The 24,417-nt window shown below is 44.5% G+C and overlaps 1 protein-coding gene across 1 annotated transcript in view; it reads right to left on the bottom strand.

Moving 5' to 3' along the window:
* The window catches only part of LOC124606222 (BAI1-associated protein 3), a 514,351-nt gene that overhangs the window by 346,314 nt on the left and 143,620 nt on the right, over positions 1-24,417 (bottom strand). The window contains exon 6 of the mRNA XM_047138196.1: positions 5,914-6,070. Within this exon, the coding sequence (XP_046994152.1) occupies positions 5,914-6,070 (157 nt within the window). The remainder of the gene's footprint in view (positions 1-5,913; positions 6,071-24,417) is intronic.

Genomic DNA, 24,417 nt, shown 5'->3' with positions numbered 1-24,417 from the left:
AAGAAAGGAAAATACTAAAAGAATGTGCAGAAAAAGTTTATCTGCAAATCTCTTTCCAGAAGAAGCTGTTAGACCACTATCACAAGATTCAGATGAAGAAATCATACCTTGAAAGCTGCCGAGCAATTACGGAACATTGTCCACAAAGAAGTGATATTTCTGTGGAAGAGAAACTTTCAATACGAAAGTTGCGTGGGGATACTGACACGGCAGTTCTACGTGGTTATAAAGGTAACGCTACTTTTCTATTGCCTCAGGAAATCTCTAAGGAAAATATACATAGTATACCAAGCTCTGGTGCATACAGGCAGATTAGCAAAGATCCTACCAACAAGGTGACAATTGGAACTGCTGCCTGACTGAACGCTTCTTCGCTCCAAAAGGAGGTTATAAGTTTAAAAGCCCGAGCTGCAGTACCACCGAAGTTTTTGGGGTTGCTAAAATTCACAAGATGGATAAGAATGAGCACCTAGAGGATTTGCTCATGCGGCCAATAACGAGCACTACTGGTTCAGCAACGTATCTTATTGCCAAATATTTAGCTTCATTATTAAAACCATTGATAGGGAAACAGTAAATTTACGGATTTCATTCCGAGACTTATCAACCTCAGGCTAAATAGTACGGATCTTCTGGTTAGTTTTGACGTGGTGTCATTATTTATCAAGGTGCCTTTAAAGTAGCTTTTGTACTTACCGGCCAACATTTTGACGAAAATATCACGGCCTAATTTGAGCTTGCACTCCTATCATTTTGTTTCAGTTTAATGGTGAATTCTGTGAACAGATTGATGGAGTTGTTACGGGTAGCCCCATCTCCCCTCTGGTAGCTAATTTATTTATGGAAGACTTTGAGGACAAGGCACTGCACTTGGCAAGTTTTAAATCAACGGTTTTCTGGAGGTACGTGGACGATACAATGTGATATGACTTCATGGGAAGGGTGAGTTGCATCGATTTCTTGGGTATCTGATTTCTATTCACGCTAATATTAAATTTACTGTGGAAAGAGAAGAAGATGGATGCCTCCCTTTTCTGATATTTTCGTCCGTCATAAAGTTGATGGCACATTAGAACATGCTGTGAATTGTAAACCAACGCATACTAATCTATACTTACATGCCAGTAGCTACCACTACCCTTCACAAACCTTAACTGTCCTTAAGACCTTATTGCTCAGGTCGCACAGTGCATCGGATAATCGCAATTTGCAAGAAGAGCTCACACACCGCAAGAGAGTTTTTAAAGCCAACGGTTGTTCCCAGAAAGAAATTCTCAGAGCATTCAGTGTGAATCCTAGAATGAAAGTACGTGATCTGGAAAACAAAGTAATGACTTCAGATCACGAGCGTTTTTGCACTATATTGGTGCTCTTTCATGGGAGATAAGTCGTATTCTCGAGAAACACCATTTTAAGGTGATCTTCCATCCTCCTACGAAGATTGCAGCCTTGCTCGACTCTGCAAAGAATAATTTATTGCTTCGTAAGGTGGGTGTGTATCAGATTCCTTGCGGGAATTTTATATGTCGTATATAGGTCAGACAACACGCACACTTCATGAGAGGTGCGTGGAACACGCAAGATACACAAGCTTACTACAGCCAGACAAGTCAGCTATGGTAGAACATTGTATACAGTAGATACGGATCGTTAGATGAATTACTGTGACGTGACGATTTTAACATCCACCTCTTCCTTTTGAGATTTCATTTTCATGGAAGCAATAGAAATTACATTAGCCAATAACCTAATGAATAGAGATAATGGTTTTAGTTTGGATGAGGCATGGGATCCGGCTCTTGGTGTAATGAAAGTCGACAGAAGTCGTCAAGGTGTTACAGCCGCCAAACATACATCGATAAGTGAATCGAATGTCTGAACTCGAATGTCTGAACGATTGCACCACAGGTGGCGCGTGTGTAAGTGTACCTCTTTGCCGCCGACCAGCATCTGCGAGCTGCATGCGGAGCATCGCCGCGGTAGGTATATAAGGCCGCGTTTAGCAGCTTGCCTGAGGATAGCCGGATGGTACGCGGCCGAAGTATCAGTGGAAGAAGTAATATTTGTGATGTTGTATGTCAGAAATTTAATGGATTACTCATCTGCTAAAAATTAAACGCATAAAAATTCGACTCAAAACATAGCAAAATAAGGAGAGTTACAAATTTCAAATACGCTACTGGCCATTAAAATTGCTACACCATGAAGAAATGCAGATGATAAACGGGTATTCATTGGACAGATATATTATACTAGAACTGACATGTGATTACATTTTCACACAATTTGGGTGCATAGATCCTGAGAAATCAGTACCCAGCACAACCACCTCTGGCCATAATAACGGCCTTGATACGCCTGGGCATTGAGTCAAACAGAGCTTCGATGGCGTGTACAGGTACAGCTGCCCATGCAGCTTCAACACGATACCACAGTTCATCAAGAGTAGTGACGGACGTATTGTGACGAGCCAGTTGCGGGCCATCATTGACCAGACATTTTCAATTGGTGAGAGATCTGGAGAATGGGCTGGCCAGGGCAGCAGTCGAACATTTTTTGTATCCAGAAAGGCCCGTACAGGACCTACAACATGCGGTCGTGCATTATCCTGCTGAAATGTAGGGTTTCGCAGGGATCGAGAGAAGGGTAGAGCCACGGGTCGTAACACATCTAAAATGTAACGTCCACTGTTCAAAGTGCCGTCAATGCGAACAAGAGGTGATCGAGACGTGTAACCAATGGGATCCCATACCATCACGCCGGGTGACACGCCGTATGGCGATGACGAATACAAGCTTCCAATGTGCGTTCACCGCGATGTCGCCAAACACGAATGCGACCATCATGATGCTGTAAACAGAACCAGGATTCATTCGTGCATTCGTGCATCCAGGTTCGTCGATGACTACACCATCGCAGGCGCTTCTGTCTGTGATGCAGTGTTAAGGCTAACCGCAGCCATGGTCTCCGAGCTGATAGTCCATGCTGCTGCAAACGTCGTCGAACTATTCGTGCACCACATTATTGTTCTCTGGCAAACGTCCCCATCTGTTGACTCAGGGATCGAGACGTGGCTGCACGATCCGTTACAGCCATGCGGATAAGATGCCTGTCATCTCGACTGCTAGTGATACGAGGCCGTTGGGATCCAGCACGGCGTTCCGTATTACCCTCCTGAACCCACCAATTCGATATTCTGCTAACAGTCATTCGATCTTGACCAACGCGAGCAGCAATGTTGCGATACGATAAACCGCAATCGCGATAGGCTAAATCCGACCTTTATAAAAGTCGGAAACGTAATGGTAGGCATTTCTCCTCCTTCCACGAGGCACCACAACAACGTTTCACCAGGCAACGCCGGTCAACTGCTGTTTGTGTATGAGAAATCTGTTGGAAACTTTCCTCATGCCAGCACGTTGTAGGTGTCGCCACCGGCGCCAACCTTGTTTGAATGCTCTGAAAAGCTAATCATTTGCATATCAGAGCATCTTCTTCCTGTCGGTTATATTTCGCGTCTGTAGCACGTCATCTTCGTGGTGTAGCATTTTTAATGGCCAGTAGTGTATTTAGCTGACATTCTCGAACCTTTAGGACGAGAAAAGGCCTCACAGGGCTCGACTACAAATAAATAAAGAGAGCTTACTGCAAAACACATATGTATAGTATGAAATTTATGTCCACTCAAACAAATATCAGACATTACAACAGGTCTGACATGGTCTATGGAAGTGAGACGCTAACAATCCATACGAAAAGCGACCTGGAAAGCATACTGAAGAAAAAAACTCAAAATTATGTGAAAAATTCTCAGCCCAAAGCTAACTGAAGAGGGATACAGATCACACTCGAGGTAAACCACAAGGAAGATGTCAGAAAAATAAGGTTAAAGTTTCACAGGCACATCAGCAGGCTACCACCAATAGGACTCACGAACAGCATTCTGACTTTATGTCAATAGTACCATGGACCATACGATTCAAATTTGACGTAGAAAAAGCACAAATCGGTCCAGTAGAAACTGAAGACAGAAACGTCGTTTATAGACACAAGTGGGATGTCGGCTGAGAGAATGATGTCGCAAAGGATCCAAGGACAAACTGGACTGATGATAGAAAGAGACTCTACGCAGAAAAAAAATGAGAGAAGTGTGGAAGATCAGAAGAAAGCTCAAATGAGGAATAACGCTTTGCATGGCCCTCCAGGGTCTCGATGCAAATAATAATATAACAAAAATATATAGGAGGAAGCAATATGTTGGTTTCTGATATTTAACTGTAAATCTTAGCGCGCTGCACAACGCCTCTCTTGAAGCATCTGTCACAGTTTCGCACTCACAAAACGAACTGTGATAAGGGACGCTGTTCTTTGAATCTTCTCCATTTTTTTCCTTTGTCTCCTACCTGATAAGGCACACAGGCTGAATGGCAGTTATGGATGAAAGTATATTTAAGGGTCGTTATGGAGAGGAGACGTAAACGCTTTTCAGAATAACGTATTATTATTATTATTATTAGTAAGGATTTCTCTAACAGGTACCAAAATGGTCCTTATAGTACCCTTCCACCACCCACCTCTGTAACTGATGTCGCTAAGGTACGACTGTGTGGTGCTAGCAGGCTCGGAGATGGCCATTTCGGCTCTTGAAAGTACAAATGTTATCATCCTCAATATATCTTCGTGAAAGGGAGGAGAGAAACTGGGGTACAGTTTCTGATAGACACCACGCCAAAGTCCTTGGTTAAATTAAAAACCTATCCAGATAATCTTATGGACTAAAGGTATGTGAGACTTATGATGGTGATCCGTTTGTTGGCTGGGGACGTTAAGCTTGGACGCTCCCTTGGTGCTATTCGAGAGGAGTAGGCATACAGTATGTACAAGAACCAATAGCAAACAGACAGTGGTAACCCAAGAAAGAAACACTCGGCTTAAGAGAGGGTATAAGACAGTGTTCTGGTCTTTTTCTCTTTCTGTTTAATCTTTACGTCGAAGAAGGAATGACGGAAATAAAAGAAACGCTAAAGAGCGTTGTTAAAATTCAGAGTGAAAGGATATCGATAATAAGATTCTCTGATAAAATTGTTAAGTGCAGTGAAAATGAGGGAAAATTACAGGGCCCGTTGAACAGAATGAACAGTCTAATGAGTACAGAATATGGATCGAGAATAAACGAAGGAAGGTAAGGGCAGTGTGGAGGAGCATAAATGATGTTAGCGATAAACTTAGTATCAAAACTGAAGACCACGAAGTAGATGAAGTGAAGCGATTCTCCCATCTTAGGACGAAGCAAGGAAGCAAGGAGGTTACAAGAAGCAGACTATCACAGGCAAAGAGAGCATTCATCTTTACAAGACTACTACCATCAAATGTACGACTCGATCCCAGGAAGAAATTTCAAAGAATGTACCGTCTTGGAGTCAACATTGAATGGAAGTGTCTCATGGACTGTGGAAAGTTGGACAATAAGGGAATCGAAGCTTTTAAGATGAACGATCGATACAAGTGCTGCTCGGAGATGAATAGATTGACTCACACACACACACACACACACATACACACACACACACACACAACAACAACAATGTGCCGTTTCTCTCCTCATCAAGACATCGTTACACTTGACATTGAAGCAGCCGAAATGGTGCCTGATGCCAATTATAAAAAGACTGGCTCCTGGCTGTGAGGCAGACGATTTCATTCAGCCGGTGCCCCTCCGCCATTCCACGGACAGTTGGTGGTAAATGGCAGCTGCCAGGCCTTTTAACTTACTGCATGCCGAGCCGAGCTCGGTTACACTTGGCGGCGCTCGGACCAGAACGCCACCGACGGAGAAGTTGGTGCCGGTGACAGTGATTAAAGCGGGAGCGGCGCTTAGCAACGGCGGCCCGTGCGCGCGCGCCACGCCCCTACCTGCAGCGGGATGTTGACGCAGCCGAGGAAGTCGTCCTGGTTGCCGGAGCGGGCGCTCTGCGCGATCTGCTTGAAGAAGCGGCCCAGACCCTTCACGCCGCGCACCTCGTTCAGCTTGCTCACCGCATCGAACACCGACGACTCGTCGTCGTGGTCCCTGCGGGCAAACACAGCGCACGTGCAAGGCCAAAAAGTGCAAAGTCTCCTAAGCACTGTGCTAACGAGAGGCTACTTACTGGAGAGGCTTATTTCCGATCCAGTACATTGAATTAACGAGTAGGGTTGTTTACGACATTTGAGAACTACTAATGTTCAGTAATGGATAAAAACTTAGCAAAGCACTGAATGAAAACGTTGTCTGGAGAGAACGGAACCGACGTAGAGCAGTAATTATATTGCTATAGTTTTAGTACGAGCAAAATGCTGTGAAATAAACGTTTTTATAGTGCTAACAGCTGAAATAGGAGCTTATACAGTTCGTAACATTTCCTGTCACACAGGAGAAGTTGCTTCTGCAGGCATGTGCTTATGAGCAATACTTAAATTCGCACTCGCAGAGCATCTGAGTCCAGACAGCGTGGAGAACAAATTTGCGAGAAAGACTGGTGCCTCAGTGGCCAGCTCAGTTTAGTGCATTTCAGCAGTAGTAGAATGATTATCTCTCAAGAAATAAACAGATGAGGCTAACAACACTACAGTGTTTCAGCGATATAGTTTCATGTACGAAACGTTTGATAGTGAGTAATGTTCCAGTATAACGGAAGCGCCGGCACGAAGGTGAAGAATGTAAGAGCAGATAAGGCTGTGAGACGACGTCAGGCAATAGTTTGCTGACTAGGACCGCCCCACGACAGGACCGGCCTCCAGCCGAAGAGAATGTAAGCACCACTCCTGCCAGTCTCGGCCGGACAGTAGAAGATGGACACTGGTAGATCCGAACTAGAAGAGAGCACTCGAAGAGCTGTTACTTGTGATCCATATCCATTAATTGCACGAACATTCCATACAGCGAAAGTCACTGATTATTTGCATGTCGCCAATCGCTTGCGACACGTTCCTGTAAACCAAAGTATTGTCAATTTATTGTAATAAAACTATTAATATGATCAATTTCTTGTTGTCATAGCTGAAAGGTATATTTTCAGCTTATCACATCCTCAAACATCGTATCTGCTTCCTTAATCTCGTTTCCTGGAATATCGAGTTTCGGTCTGAGTGTTGCAGGTTTTCTGAAAAACAACGTGCTTTGGGGAATTGCAGTACTTACACCGATCAGCCAGAACATGATGACCACCGACCTACTATCGATATAAACCCGTCCAGGCGATGGCAGCGTCACGTGGCGAGGAATGATTGTTAGTCGGAAACACGCACCGTACATGTAGTACAGTATCAGTGACCGTGCGGTCCGTGGTAGAATGAGGAAGGCACGCGATCTGAGTTTGACCGAGGGCAGACTGTGATGGCCCAGAGGCTCCGCACGAGCGTTTCGGAAACTGCACGACTTCTCGGATGTTCTAGGAGTGCTCTGGTGATTGTCTTCAGCACGTGCGAAACCAATGTGAAACAGCGTCCAGACTTCGTGGGGTTGCGCGGCCATCCCTCATTATAGATGTCGGACGTCGTAGGCTGGGCAGATTGGTAAAACTGGACAGGCGGCGAACTGTACGAAACTAACATCAGACATTCATACTGGGCAGAGTACAGTGTGTCTGAACACACAGTGCGCCGAACACTCCAGCCGGCGACCCGTTTATGTGCCAATGTCAACACCACGTCATCGGCAACTACGACTGAAATGGACATGTAACCATCGGCACTGGACGTTGGCGCAGTGGCAAAGCACTGAATGGTCTGATGAATGCCGACACCTTCTTCATCATGCCGATGGGAGGGCGCGAAACCATCAGTATTGTGGGACGTAGACAAGCTGGCGGATGCTCTGTTATGCTTCGGGGAACATTCACGTGGGCATTCATGGGCCCAGTAGAGCTCGTGCAAGAGACCATGACGGCCAAGGAGCATCATACGCTAGTTTCAGATCACGTACACCCTTCATGACGATCGCCGGCCGTTGAGGCCGAGCGGTTGTAGGCGCTTCAGTCTGGAACCGAGCGACCGCTACGGTCGCAGGTTCGAATCCTGCCTCGGGCATGGCTGTGTGTGATGTCCTTAGGTTAGTTAGGTTTAAATAGTTCTAAGCTCTAGGGGACTGATGACCTCAGATGTTGGGTCGCATAGTGCTCATAGCCATTTGAACCTTTTGAACCTTCATGACGACCATGTTTCCTGACGGCAGCGGCATTTTTCAGAGCGATAAAACGCCATATCATAAGGCCAGGAGTGTGATGGAGTGGTTAGAGGAAAACAGTGGCGAGTTTCAGTTGATGTGCTGCCTTCCCCCCTCCCCCCTCTCCCGAAATAATCAGCATATCTGAAACCAATCGAACTCATCTGGGCCGGCCTGTGTCAGCGAGCCGTTCTAGGCGCTTCAGTCTGGAACCACGCGACCGATACAGTTGCAAGTTTGAATCCTGCCTCGGGCATTGATGTGTGTGATGTCCTTATATTAGTTAGGTTTAAGTGGTTCTAAGTTCAAGGGGACTGATGACCTCAGATATTAAGTCCTCTAGTGCTCACAGCCATTTGAACCATTTTGAACACATCTGGGATGTGAATGAACATGGCGTCAGAGCTCATCATCGCCTTTCCCGGAATTTACGAGAATTAGGTGACTTGTGTGTGCAGATGTGGTGCCAACTCCCTCCAGCGACCTACCAATATCTCACTGCTTCCGTACCACGACGTGTCGCCGCTGTTATCAGTCCCTACTAGCTAGGTGGTAATAAAGTTCTGGCTGATCAGTGTACGTGTTTTGGCTTGTCCATCATATATTACAATACCACTATCCAGTTCAACAGTAACGCAAAATAGTATTTGTTTCTCTAAGAACACATTCACACGCCTTGTTTCATTGTCTACGTGATATCTGAAGTAAACTGCCAACTTCTCACTTTCGAGTGGTTCAAATGGCTCTGAGCACTATGGGACTGAGGTCATCAGTCCAATAGAACTTAGAACTACTTAAATCTAACTAACCTAAGGACATCACACACATCCATGACCGAGAGAGGATTCGAACCTGCGACCGTAGCAATCGCGCGGTTCCGGACTGAGGCGTCTAGAACCGCTCTGTCACAGCGGCCGGCTTCTCACTTTCGATCTCTACCACTGTTGCATAACTCTGGATTATAGTGTAAATAGCTTGATTATATATTTCAAAAGGTAGGTAAAAAATAACATTTTGTGTTTGTATTTAAACTGCGGGAACTGTTACGACACGATAGCTTCGGTCTTGATGTTCCAACTTATCACCATTGTGCAAATTTCTTTGCAACTTATTAGTACAGAGCTGCGGTTTTCATTTTTGAATATAATGTATCCATTGTGAAGGCGCTCTGAATTCCAAGATCATCATCATCCTCATCATCATTATCATCACATCATCACCATCATCATCATCACCCTGTCTTTAACACCAAAAGGTTTCGGTTTAACTACATTTTCTACGAATACATATTCCGAAGTATCCTACTTTGTACATCTAACCATTCATATTTGTATTCAATATCGCAGCTGTGCACCGGATGCATGGTACCTTTTCACTGACTTAGCTGTGTAGCTTACTTGCAACGGCTTTCGTTCGCCAACTGCCCACTGCACCACAGACACAAGTAACATTTTGCCTTGAATGAGTAATAATAATATTATGAGCCTGGATTTTTGTCAACACATTTGGTTGGAGCAACGAAGCAACAGTTTCTGCGAACCACACTTAAGCCGCGTCCACAACGGAGGCACTGTGCCGCGCACAAACGTGCGGCACAGAATGGAGCTGTATGTTCATAGGTGTGTAGCAATGTCCGATCGTCAGTATCACCATTATTGCCTCGTTTCACGGATTAGGTGTTGTAACCATCTGTTCCGGTCTCTGTCATACATCCCTGCATCTTTTACGAGGTCTACCTAGTTCTCTCTTTGTAGTCGGTCGATAATTCATTATCTTTTTTCACAACCTTTTTTCTGTCATATTATTAGCATGATCCTTCTTCTATTCTTTTCTAACTTGTCAAACATTTTTAAATGTGATCTTACTGTTTCATTCCTTATTTTATCCATTTTATTACGGCCTCTTACATATCTCATTAACTTTATCTCTGCTTCTTGTTTACGTGATTTTTCTTTTTCTTTTTTTTTGTTACTGTCAATGATTCGTAACCATATACAAGAGTATAAGCAACCTTAACTTCATAGAATTTCATTTGTGTTTCTTTTCTTGTTTTTCTTCCCAAATTTCTACCAATTGTTCCATAGGTAGCTTGATTTTATTAACCTTCTTCTCAATGTCATTGTAATAGTTGAAACTAGTATCACATTCTAGATAACTGAAGTTGGATACTTGTTCCACAATTTTCTCTGCGTTCTTTCCTTTGAGTGTTATTAACTGTGTCTTATTTGCAGATATAGTTCAGTTGTAATGTATTGCGATTTGGCTCAATCTATATACCGCACTTCGTGATTTATCTTCTGTTTTGCATAATTATCTGGTCATCAGCACATAACAGAGTATTTAATGGAACGTTAGATCCTGTCTGAATAAGTGTTTTTCCTCTTTCAACTTCACAATTAGGTCATCAGTATATAAATTAAACAAAGTGGGTGATGCAGAATGCGTCTTTTGGTTATGTGTTCTACTGGCGCTGGAAGAGCATCTCATTGTCTCTTTCCCGCTATCCAGAGAAACCCGTGGTGAAAAGTATTGCTCTTGGTTGATGTCCTCCCGAGAGCTATGTGCCAGACAAGCCTTCGCTCTTCACTGGGACTCAGTTCGAAATGAGACTCATCGCTGAACACAATTCCTGCCCAGTCAATGAGATTCCAGGGCCGAAGTCATGTCTGGAGACGCCCCAGTCAGCGGTGGGATACCAGCCTTTAGTGTAGCCCGCCATATAGCCCGACAATCAGGAATGATGGCATGGGGAGACATTTCTTTGCATACCAGGACGCCTTAGGTTGTCATCCGCGGCACTCTTGCAGCACAATGGTACGTCGACGATATTATACGTCCTGTTTTGTTAGCGTACATGGCAAGGCATCCTAGGCACTATAGTGCCCGCCCGACTATGGCGAGAGTTTCTTCTCCTTGTCTTCGTGCTTGCCAAACCCTACCTTGGCCAGCAAGGTTGGATCTCTCCCCAATCGAGAACGTTTGGAGCATTATGGGTAGGGTCCTCCAACCAACTTCGGATTTTGACGAGCTAGAGCGCCAATTGGACAGAATTTAGTACTATATCCTTCAGGAGAACACCCAATAACGCTAGCCATCAATGCCATGCCGAATAACTGCGTGCGTAAAGCCCAGAGGTGGAAAACCCAGAGGTGGACCTACGTGTTATTGCGTCCACAGTTATTGACCAGTTACAGAGATCAAAAGTGGGATGTTGGAATGTGACTTTCTAGGGGAATTTTCGTCATACAGAATACACCTAATATCGGGTGTTTGCTGCTATTCAGGTTTGAACAATTTTGAGCCACTCTCTTACGAATCAAACAAACATGTTACCTTGAATAAAATAATTTTGGGTATTAGGCCGCACTATTATAAAGCGCTAAAGGAACAAAATAGCCGACGCTTCGACCGACGTACTGCGATAATATTCAAGACGGGCAACTGATGAACACTGGTGAATGTCTTTCCCGTGGTATTGCCTGTTTCGGTAATCTGGTTGCTCCCGACGCCACATGTCCGCGATACTGGACAATGAAAGGTGATGACTCTTCCGTAGGCTATTGCCTGTGCTATTCTGATGGCTGACTGGAAGGCAGCTCTAGTTGGTAATTGGTTGGAAATAATTACCAGCAGATTACTTCTTGTGTCGTCCTAGTAAGTGATTGGTAAGCAACTCTCCCTGGTGACTGGTATGCAATAGCAAAATAATGGGAAACTTGTACACGGGAACAGTGTTTTCTTGCAGCAAAGTGTTGAAGCCACACACTAGTTCCCTCGTTACCGGACTTTTACGCTTTTAAACCCTGGTCAGGTGACGCTGCTGGCTGGAGAACACATACGGTCCGCCGGGCTGGAACCGCTGGCAGCCAAGCCATAGGTAACTTGCAGCCATCCTCCCTGTTCATGTTGTTAGGGCGTTTCATTATGCCAATAGGCTATCTTATTTTTTCGCTGCTGCATCAATGGCTACCGAGCAAGCACGCGAGGTTCTAGAAAACTGATAGAACGGCCATATTTCTGGTGTTTTTCAGCTACAACTGACTTGTTGTTCTGTACCAGCCGTTCGTAACGTTCATGGTCCGACGCGTGAATGCTAATGGGTCTCCCGGTTTCACCAACGTAGACATCGCCGCATTCACACCGAAGTTCGTAGACACCTGCAGTATCGAGAGCATCCAAGGGATTCTTAAGAGGGTCTCGAAAGACATCGGACCTCGCGGGCGCTCTGGAATATGAGTCTGACTCCTTGTTGAGGCAGAACCGTGCATACACCGTCGTTGCCACCTCTCAAGTAAGTTAGGCGAGTAACAGGAAGAGTTTCTTCTGTACCTTTATCTGTTTCGTCCTCGGTGTAGCTGTTAGCTCGTTGTACGTCTCTGTTGTTGTATGCATTCGCACGGAATGTTGTCTCGAGCTCGTTCAATTCATGTTGTATATGGTTAGCGTCACTAAAATGGTGAGCTCGGGCTGTCAGCATGCTTAGCACAGCGTTCTTTTGTGCTGGATGGTGTTCCGAATCTGCATGTTAGTGTGCGTCGGTTTTCTGTAGACTTTATGTCCTAGTTTGCCACTAGATGTTCTATTCACCTCCACATCCAGGAAAGGAACGGCTCTTTGTTTTCTATTTTCAGCGTGAACTCTAAGTTCCTATGTAAGCTGTTGAGGTACTCATGAGATCTGTGTAGTTCTACTTCTCCTTGAGGCCATATGATGAACGAGTCGTCCACATACCTCAGTCAGTAACCCGGTGGCATCTACATCTGCCGGATTATTCTGTAATTCACAATTAAGTAATTAACGGTTCATGGAAACGCCATTCTCGAACAGTGCACGAGAAAAAAATCACATTCTGAGGAGAAAGTTAATGATAAAATTTCACGAGAATGTCCCGCGCAGCGAAAAACGCCTTTGTTTTAATGACTACCGCCTCAATTCGTTCATCATATCCGTGGCAAAACGAGCTGCTCTTATTTGACGTTTTTCGATGTCCTCCAACAATCCTGTCTGATGCGAATCCCACAACGTACAGCAATACTCCAGAAGAGGGCTGACAAGCGTAGTGTAAGCAGTCTCTTTTGTAGACCTGTTAAAAAGTGTTCTGTCAATAAATCGCAGCCTTTCATTTGCTTTCCCCACAACATTATCTATGGGATCGTTCCAATTTAAATTATTCGTAATTTTAATGCCTAAGTGTTTAGTTGAGTTTACAGCCTTTAGATTTGTGTGGTTTATCGTGTAACCGAAATTTAGCAGATTCTTTTTAGTGCTCATGTGGATGAATTAACACTTTTCATGATTAGAGTCGACTGCCACATTTTGTACCATACAGATATCTTGTCTAAATCTTTTGCAAATCGTTTTGGACGTCTGATGACTTTACATGACCGTGTATGACAGCATCATCTGCTAACAACCTAAGACGACTGCTGAGATTATCTCATAAATGTGTATCAGAAATAACAGAGGGCCTATAACACTTCCTCGTGGAACGACTAATATTACTTCTGTTTTACCCAGACTTTTCGTCAATTAATACGAATTGTGACCTTTCTGACAGGAAATCGCGAATCCAGTCACACAACTGAGACGATACTCCATAGGCAAGGAAACTCGTTAGAAATAGCTTGTGAGGAACGGTCTCCAAAGCATTCTGGAAATCTAAAAATATGGAATCAATTTGACGTCCCCCGTCGGTAGTACTAATTACTTTGTGTGAATAAAGAGCTAGTTGTGCTTCATAAGAATGATATATTCTGAATCCGTATTGGGTGACTGTCAATAAATCGTTTCCTTCGAGCTGATTCATAATGCTCGAACACGGTACGAGTTTCAAAATCCTACTGCAAATCGACGTCAGTAGTATGGATCTGTAATTCAGCGAATTACTACTGTTTCCTTTTTATGGGTGTTGGTGTGACTTTAGCAGTTTCTCAGTCCTCCGGTACGGATGTTTCTGCGCACGAGCTGTTGTATACGACCGCTAACAACGGAGCTATTCTAACAGCATACTCAGAAAGGAACCTGAATGGTATACCATTCAGGAAGTGCACAATCTAAACCGGAAGCCTTGCCTTCCTTAAGTATTATAAGCTGCTTAGCTACACCGATGATATCTACTTCTAAGTTACTCATGTTGGCAGTTGTTATTGATTCGAATTCTGGAGTACTTACTTCGTCTTCCTTTGTGAAGCAATTTCGGAAAATCGTGTTTAGTAACATGTGGCACTTTCATCAACAGCATCACCATTGTTATCGTCCAGTAAAAATATTGATTGTGTCTTTCAACTGGTGTGCTTTACATACGGCCAGAATATCTTTGGTTTTTTTGCCAGATTTCTGAAAGTGTTTCGTTGTGGAAACTGGTAAAAGCATCTCACACTGAATTTCGCGCTTAATTTCGAACTTCTGTAAAACTTTCACTGATCTTGGACACTTTGGCTTCTTTTAAATTTGGCATGTTTTTTTCATTGCTTCAGCAATAGTGTTCCTACCTTTCTGTGACCATGGGGGATCAGTACAATCGCTTATTAATTTCTTTGGTATGTTGTTGTTGTTGTTGTGGTCTTCAGTCCTGAGACTGGTTTGATGCAGCTCTCCATGCTACTCTATCCTGTGCAAGCTTCTTCATCTCCCAGTACCTACTGCAACCTACATCCTTCTGAATCTGCTTGGTGTATTCATCTCTTGGTCTCCCTCTACGATTTTTACCCTCCACGCTGCCCTCCAATGCTAAATTTGTGATCCCTTGATGCCTCAAAACATGTCCTACCAACCGAACCCTTCTTCTAGTCAAGTTGTGCCACAAACTTCTCTTCTCCCCAACCCTATTCAGTACCTCCTCATTAGTTACGTGATCTACCCACCTTATCTTCAGCATTCTTCTATAGCACCACATTTCGAAAGCTTCTATTCCCTTCTTGTCCAAACTAGTTATCGTCCATGTTTCACTTCCATACATGGCTACACTCCATACAAATACTTTCAGAAACGACTTCCTGACACTTAAATCTATACTCGATGTTAACAAATTTCTCTTCTTCAGAAACGATTTCCTTGCCATTGCCAGTCTACATTTTATATCCTCTCTACTTCGACCATCATCAGTTATTTTACTCCCTAAATAGCAAAACTCCTTTACTACTTTAAGTGTCTCATTTCCTAATCTAATTCCCTCAGCATCACCAGATTTAATTTGACTACATTCCATTATCCTCGTTTTGCTTTTGTTGATGTTCATCTTATATCCTCCTTTCAAGACACTGTCCATTCCGTTCAACTGCTCTTCCAAGTCCTTTGCTGTCTCTGATAGAATTACAATGTCATCGGCAAACCTCAAAGTTTTTACTTCTTCTCCATGAATTTTAATACCTACTCCGAATTTTTCTTTTGTTTCCTTTACTGCTTGCTCAAAATACAGATTGAATAACATCGGGGAGAGGCTACAACCCTGTCTCACTCCCTTCCCAACCACTGCTTCCCTTTCATGCCCCTCGACTCTTATAACTGCCATCTGGTTTCTGTACAAATTGTAAATAGCCTTCTGATCCCTGTATCTTACCCCTGCCACCTTCAGAATTTGAAAGAGAGTATTCCAGTTAACATTGTCAAAAGCTTTCTCTAAGTCTACAAATGCTAGAAACGTAGGTTTGCCTTTTCTGAATCTTTCTTCTAAGATAAGTCGTAAGGTTAGTATTGCCTCACGTGTTCCAACATTTCTACGGAATCCAAACTGATCTTCCCCGAGGTCCGCTTCTACCAGTTTTTCCATTCGTCTGTAAAGAATTCGCGTTAGTATTTTGCAACTGTGACTTATTAAACTGATAGTTCGGTAATTTGCACATCTGTCAACACCCGCTTTCTTTGGAATTGGAATTATTATATTCTTCTTGAAGTCTGAGGGTATTTCGCCTGTCTCATATACACTCCTGGAAATTGAAATAAGAACACCGTGAATTCATTGTCCCAGGAAGGGGAAACTTTATTGACACATTCCTGGGGTCAGATACATCACATGATCACACTGACAGAACCACAGGCACATAGACACAGGCAACAGAGCATGCACAACGTCGGCACTAGTACAGTGTATATCCACCTTTCGCAGCAATGCAGGCTGCTATTCTCCCATGGAGACGATCGTAGAGATGCTGGATGTAGTCCTGTGGAACGGCTTGCCATGCCATTTCCACCTGGCGCCTCAGTTGGACCAGCGTTCGTGCTGGACGTGCAGACCGCGTGAGACGACGCTTCATCCAGTGCCAAACATGCTCAATGGGGGACAGATCCGGAGATCTTGCTGGCCAGGGTAGTTGACTTACACCTTCTAGAGCACGTTGGGTGGCACGGGATACATGCGGACGTGCATTGTCCTGTTGGAACAGCAAGTTCCCTTGCCGGTCTAGGAATGGTAGAACGATGGGTTCGATGACGGTTTGGATGTACCGTGCACTATTCAGTGTCCCCTCGACGATCACCAGTGGTGTACGGCCAGTGTAGGAGATCGCTCCCCACACCATGATGCCGGGTGTTGGCCCTGTGTGCCTCGCTCGTATGCAGTCCTGATTGTGGCGCTCACCTGGACGGCGCCAAACACGCATACGATCATCATTGGCACCAAGGCAGAAGCGACTCTCATCGCTGAAGACGACACGTCTCCATTCGTCCCTCCATTCACGCCTGTCGCGACACCACTGGAGGCGGGCTGCACGATGTTGGGGCGTGAGCGGAAGACGGCCTAACGGTGTGCGGGACCGTAGCCCAGCTTCATGGAGACGGTTGCGAATGGTCCTCGCCGATACCCCAGGAGGAACAGTGTCCCTAATTTGCTGGGAAGTGGCGGTGCGGTCCCCTACGGCACTGCGTAGGATCCTACGGTCTTGGCGCGCATCCGTGCGCCGCTGCGGTCCGGTCCCAGGTCTACGGGCACGTGCACCTTCCGCCGACCACTGGCGACAACATCGATGTACTGTGGAGACTTCACGCCCCACGTGTTGAGCAATTCGGCGCTACGTCCACCCGGCCTCCCGCATGCCCACTATACGCCCTCGCTCAAAGTCCGTCAACTGCACATACGGTTCACGTCCACGCTGTCGCGGCATGCTACCAGTGTTAAAGACTGCGATGGAGCTCCGTATGCCACGGCAAACTGGCTGACACTGACGGCGGCGGTGCACAAATGCTGCGCAGCTAGCTCCATTCGACGGCCAACACCGCGGTTCCTGGTGTGTCCGCTGTGCCGTGCGTGTGATCATTGCTTGTACAGCCCTCTCGCAGTGTCCGGAGCAAGTATGGTGGGTCTGACACACCGGTGTCAATGTGTTCTTTTTTCCATTTCCAGGAGTGTATCTTGCTCACCAGATGGTAGAGTTTTGTCATGACTGGCTCTCCCAAGGCCATCAGTAGTTCTAATGGAATGTTGTCTACTCCCAGGGCCTTGTTTCGACTCAGGTCTTTCAGTGCTCTGTCAAACTCTTCACGCAGTATCTTATCTCCCATTTCGTCTTCATCTACATCCTCTTCCATTTCCATAATATTGTCCTCATGTTCATCGCCCTTGTATAGACCCTCTATATACTCCTTCCACCTTTCTGCTTTCCCTTCTTTGCTTAGAACTGGGTTTCCATCTGAGCTCTTGATGTTCATACAAGTGGTTCTCTTATCTCCAAAGGTCTCTCTAATTTTCCTGTAGGTAGTATCTATCTTACCACTAGTGAGACAGGCCTCTACATCCTTACATTTGTCCTCTAGCCATCCCTCATTAGCCATTTTGCACTTCCTGTCGATCTCATTTTTGAGACGTTTGTATTCCTTTTTGCCTGCTTCATTTACTGCATTTTTATATTTTCTCCTTTCATCAATTAAATTCAATATTTCTTCTGTTACCCAAGGATTTCTATTAGCCCTCGTCTTTTTACCTACTTGATCCTCTGCTGCCTTCACTACTTTATCCCTCAGAGCTACCCATTCTTCTTCTACTGTATTTCTTTCCCCCATTCCTGTCAATTGTTCCCTTATGCAGTCCCTGAAACTCTGTACAACCTCTGGTTCTTTCAGTTTATCCAGGTCCCATCTCCTTAAATTCCCGCCTTTATGCAGTTTCTTCAGTTTCAATCTGCAGTTCATAACCAATAGATTGTGGTCAGAATCCACATCTGCCCCTGGAAATGTCTTACAATTTAAAACCTGGTTCCTAAATCTCTGTCTTACCATTATGTAATCTATCTGATACATTTTAGTATCTCCAGGATTCTTCCAGGTATACAACCTTCTTTGGTATATGTCTCTCAATTTCCGTCGATACTATATACGTAATCAGATCTCAGGGAGTGGAGACTCTCTCTTACGAAAGTGTCAAGTGATTTTTATCTGATTTATTTAAGAATACACGTATGTTGCATTTATCTTTGGCGTTATTGTATTCAGTGCAGCTCCACTGTATCTGTGATGATGATCCCTATCTGTTCAGGGTTATTTGTTGATAAGAGGTCAAGTATGTTTTCGCAACCATTTACACTTCGAGTGGGCTCTGAACTGGTTGCTCAAAATAATTTTCTGAGAGAGCATTCAATGCGATTTCAGACAACGTTTTACGCCTACCTCCACCCTTAAGCATGTACTTTCGCCAGCATATGGAAGGTAGATTGAAGTCGCCACCAACCACAATTGTGTGTATGAGGCACCTATCTTAATGTCAGTCAAGTTATCTTTGAAATGTTCAGTAACTGTGTGATCTGATTCCGGGGATCGGTAAAAGGAACCAATTATTAATTTATACCGGTTGTGAAGAATAATCTCTGCCCATACTAACTCACAGTAACCATCTACTTCAATTTCAGTACAAGGTAAACTACTTCTCTTTCAGTTCCTATAACGATTTGAGCATCTTTGTTTTCTATTAGCGCACGGAGTTCTGGTACTTTTCCAATACAGCTACAACAATTTACAACTGTTATGTCGATGGTTCCTGCATATAAGTTCTTCGTATGTTCAAACTGCAACCTTTGAGACCGAAGCCCTTCCTGTATTTCTCCGAGACTCTCTAACCTAAAAAATCGCCCAATGCACGCTACACAGCCCCTGCTACCCGTATAGCCGTCTCCTGCGTATAGTGGACTACTGATCTATTTATCTGTTTAGCGGAATCCGGAAATCCACCACCCTACAGCGCAACTCGAGAAATCTGCAGGCTACACGGTCACAGAACCGTCTGAGCCTCTGATTCAGACCCTCCACTCGGCTCTGTACCAAAGATGCACAGTCGGAGTGATTGTGCAGAAGTTAAGAAATTAGATTTTGCATTATTTGGGTTTTCATAATGCTTAGTAACGGCGTTAGAGGGCACCATTTTGTTCATGGAAAGTCAGTATATTTTAACTGATGACATGTCCGAGAATTTCGCTATACCTCTGAGGTAGACTGATTAGTCTAAGCATTATAACCATCTGCTTAATATCGCAATGTAGCATCGATTCTGCGAGGTTTTGACTGAACACATCCTTGGTACGTATCCGAAGGCATGAGGCACCGGACGTCTACGAACACGCCACTCAATTCCAGGGACGGTGTTTTGTGGGCGCGGACATGGTGCGCGATAGCGTCCGAGAATGGTCCATCGGGTTGAGGTCCGGCGAATTTGGTGACTAAGACATCAACGTGGGTTCAGTATCACCATTTGCAAACCACTGTAGCGCAATTCTGTCCGGATGGGAACGGCAGTTATCCTGTTGGAAGATGGCATCGCTATCGAAGAAGACATCAATCGTTAAGGGACGTAGTGGTCCGCAGTAATGTTCACGTAGTTCACAGTTGTTATTCTACCTTCTATTACTACCACACCTTGTAAGTGCGTGTCCTCTTAGATAATACTGTCCCCACTGGCTTGCGTCGATGGAGAGGTGCATGGTGCATGTTTCGAGCAGCCGTTCTCCTGGACTGACTGTTTGTTAACACGACCTTCGACTTGGTGTGACAAGACCAAGTGACAACTTTTCATTCTTCGCAGACATCTTAATCGATACTCCGCAAACCACCGTAGGGTGCGTGGCGTTGGGTGTCCTGTACCATTACTAATCATTTCCTTTCCTGTTCCACTCCCATAGAAAGCTAGGGAAAAACATCTATCTATATGCCTCCTAATTTCTCGTATCTTATTTTCGTGATATTTACGCACAATGTATGTTGGCGGCAGCAGGATCGTTCGTCAGTCAGCTTCAAATGACGGTTCTCTAAATTTTATCAGTAGTGTTTCTCGGAAAGAACTCCGCCTTCCCTCCAGGGATTGTCATTTGAGTTCCCGAAGCAACTCCGTAACACTTACGTGTTGATCGATCCTGCCGATGACAAATCTAGCACCCATCCTCTAAATTTCTTCGCTGTCTTCCTACTGTCCGAACTGGTACGGATCCCAAACACTCGGGCAGTACTCAAGAACAGGTCGCACCAGAGTCCTATATGCAGTCTCCTTTACAGATGAACCAGTCTTTCCCAAAATTCTCCAAATAAAACGGACTATTCGCATCCCTACCACAGTTCTCACCTGTTCATTCCATCATATACCGCTTTGCAACGCTGCACCCAGAGATTTAAACGACGTGACTGTGTCAAGCAGAACACTAGTAATGCTGTATCCTAACATTACAGGTTTGTTCTTCCTATCCATCCGCATTAGCTTACATTTTTCCACATTTATGGCTAGCTGCCATTCATCACACCCACTAGAAATTTTGTCTCAGTCGTCTTGTGTCTTTCTACAGTCACTCAACTTCTACACGTTACCGTACACCACGGTATCATCAGCAAACAACCGCATATTGCTGCCCACCCTGTCCGCCAAATCATTTATGCATGTAGAGAACAACAGCGGTCCTATCACACTTCCCTGGGGCGCTCCTGACAATGCGCTTGTGTCTGATGAACTCTCGCCGTCGAGGACAACATACTGGGTTCTATCATTTAAGAAGTCTTCGAGCCACTCACATATCTGTGAACTTATTACACATGCTCGTACCTTCGTTAGCAGCCTGCAATTGGGCACTGTGTCAAATACTTTCCGTAAAACTATAAATATGCCTGTTGCCCTTCATCTACAGTTCGTAGTATATCCTTGATCGACCGCCCGAGCTCAATGATGCCGTACGCACTGCAATCGTAATGGAAATGGAAATGCCGTGTGGCTAGGGCCACCCTTCGGGTAGGCCGGTCGCCTGGTGCAAGTCTTTCGAGTTGACGCCACTTCGGCGACTGCGTGTCGTTGGGGATGATGAAATGATGGTAATACGGACAACACCCAGTCCTTGAGGGGAGAAAATCTCTGACCCAGCCGGGAATAGAACCCGGGCCGTTAGGTATGATATTCCGTTGCGCTGACCACTCAGCTACAAGGCCAGACGCTGCAATCGTAATTGTGACGTCGTTGGGTGCAACTTGGGACACGAAGTATCATCAACAGCAGATAAACAGTCACGATAGCAAACCGAGAGAAAAACCAAGAACAAGCGTGTTACTGCGTGCGAAAATAACGTCAGTGACTGCAAAACTTCGGAATCGTCAACACAGCTGGAGGAGGAAAGCGACTTTCCCCCTAGCTTACGCCACCAGAGGGTTTTGCCAACTGACGCCAAGCCCCGCCGCCCGCTGTGCGGACGTGAAGCCAGACAAGTCTGGATGTGCATCACTGGCGCGTTCGTCTCGATCTCAATGTGCGAATTCAGCGAGGACACTAAATGAGGTGTAGGAAGGTTACTTTAACTAACATGGAATGATGAAGATGTAAATGAACATAAATTACAACAGATATGAGGGACGAAAGCGTATGACCAGAATCTGGCTACCCGTCCTTACGCTACTACCCTCCACCACCCGCCTTTCACCTTGTTACCTCCACAGAACACAATTTATTCCTTAATACGGCTCTCCATCACTTACATATCATAAAACATTTAATATTTGTTTTTAATCCACTTCATTTAAAGTAAGTCCGCAGCTCGTGGTCGTGCGGTAGCGTTCTCGCTTCCCGCGCCCGGGTTCGATTCCCGGCGGGGTCAGGGATTTTCTCTGCCTCGTGATGACTGCGTGTTGTGTGATGTCCTTAGGTTAGTTAGGTTTAAGTATTTCCAAGTTCTAGGGGATTGATGACCATAGCTGTTAAGTCCCATAGTGCTCAGAGCCAGCCATTTAAAGTATACATAAATTTTATCACATTAAAACCCTGCCATTCTTCCTTACTCAGCAAGACAGAAACTATTAGCTCTAGAGAAAAAATGAGTATAACCTTCTTTGTAGGACATTTAATGTAGTTTAATTTTTTACCGGGGAACATTTTCACTAGAAAACCGTGGTTTTTCGAGTTATTCAAGAAAAACATAGAAAAGTGCCCCTCAAACGCCCACGCCACATGCTCACACCTCCGTCACCTCATGCTCATACCCCCAATAGTCATGATTTCTAGTGGGCAGTTCATGGCACTTATCCCTACCAGTGTACAAAAATTTTCTGCTACACTAATTTCTTCGCCTAATTTTTCTTCGTGCCTGGGCTACAAAGTTTGTTGCTCCACACAAGAGCATTTTTTCGCTGAAAAGATTTGATTATCAAAACGATAGTAGAAATTAGAATAACAACGCGCAGCACTAACATTTTTAATATTTTTCAATAATTTGGATCGAACGGTTTTTTCACAGCAGAGTATCAACTTGTAGCATGTGGCAAGAAATGAATCAGCGTACCTAGAAAACCCAATAGCATACACCTTTCCACAACTTGAACACTTGGACCCAGACAACTGGTTTCAACAGGACGTTGCCGAAATCCACTGAACCCTAAAAGTTCCGGCAAATCTCGGAGAAATTTTTTTCGAAAGGAAGGTGGGGTTTTAACGTCCCGCTGAAGACGAAGGCCTTAGGGATGGAGCTGTATGAGCCATTAGCTTAAGTAATGTAGGTAAACCACGGAATATTTTGATCTGGTAACTGGACGTGAATGCGAATGCCATCCTCCGGATTACGAGTTTACTGCCTTAACCTTTGCTCCACCGCACTCTGTGGAGAGGTCCACCCGATACGGGGCCACCACCACGTTCGTCGGAGATAACGCCTCTATTGTTCACCTAAAATACGTCAAAAATTTCATTTACGCCACTAAAATGAAGTAAGTAGTAATTGCAGGGGAGCTAAGACGAAATCGCTGTAAGAAAAATTTGAATACATCGAAAAAAATGATTGTTGGAAGGACATCTTCTGCACATATAAAACCTGAAAAAAGCTTCGATGAAATTGAAAGCAAGGGCGGCAACATTAAGAGTGCAATGGGAATTCCACTGTTAAGCGCAGAGGACAGAGCGGATAGGTGAAAGCAGTTCATTCAGGGTCTCTACGTAGGAGGGTAACCGTCTGCTGGCGTAATAGAAGAAGAAATGGATGTCGATTTGGAAGACATATGAGAGCTACTACTCGAGTCAGAGTCTGGCACACCTCTGGAACACTTAACAAAAAAAAAAGCATAGATAACATTTCCTCGCAATTTCTGAAATCATTGGAACTGGTTAGTATGTAAAATCTATGAGACGGAACGTATATCTCATTTTTGGAAGAATTATCCACACAGAACAGATGTCACAAGCAGATGAATGTGAGAGCTATTGAGCAGTCAGACTAACAGCTGTCGCATGCTGTTTGCTGAAAAAAATAGTATTCATAAGAATGGGAAAGGAAACTGAGAATATCTTAGATGATAAGGATAAAAGTACCAGAGAGGCAGGACGTTGCACTTGATAATGGAGGCAAGACTTAATAGAAACATATCTTTATAGTACTTGTCGATGTAAAATGCATCAAGAAGTTTGAAATTTTTAGAAAAGTAAGTACAGTTTACACGAACAGGCGGGTAGTGCATAACATGTACAAGAACCAGGAGGGCACAACACAAGTGAAAGAGACAGAGGCTCAGATTAAGAAGGATATTAGGTAACGATGTATTATTTGTCTCATATTGTTCAACATGCACATCGAAGAACAAATGGCGGAAAAAAATAAAAACTCAGGTGTGGTATTAAAATTCAGAGTGGAAGGATATCAAGGGCAAGACTCGCCGATAACATTGCTATCCTCAGTGATAGAGATTTACAAGACCTGTTGAATGCAATGAACAGTCTAATGAGCTTAAATATGGACTAGAAGTAAACCAAAGCAAGACGAAAGTAATGTGGAGTAGCTGAAATA

The sequence above is a fragment of the Schistocerca americana genome, chromosome 3, assembly GCF_021461395.2.
Source record: "Schistocerca americana isolate TAMUIC-IGC-003095 chromosome 3, iqSchAmer2.1, whole genome shotgun sequence".
In the NCBI taxonomy this organism is placed as follows: domain Eukaryota; kingdom Metazoa; phylum Arthropoda; class Insecta; order Orthoptera; family Acrididae; genus Schistocerca; species Schistocerca americana.
This window is presented reverse-complemented; position numbering and strand designations above follow the sequence as displayed.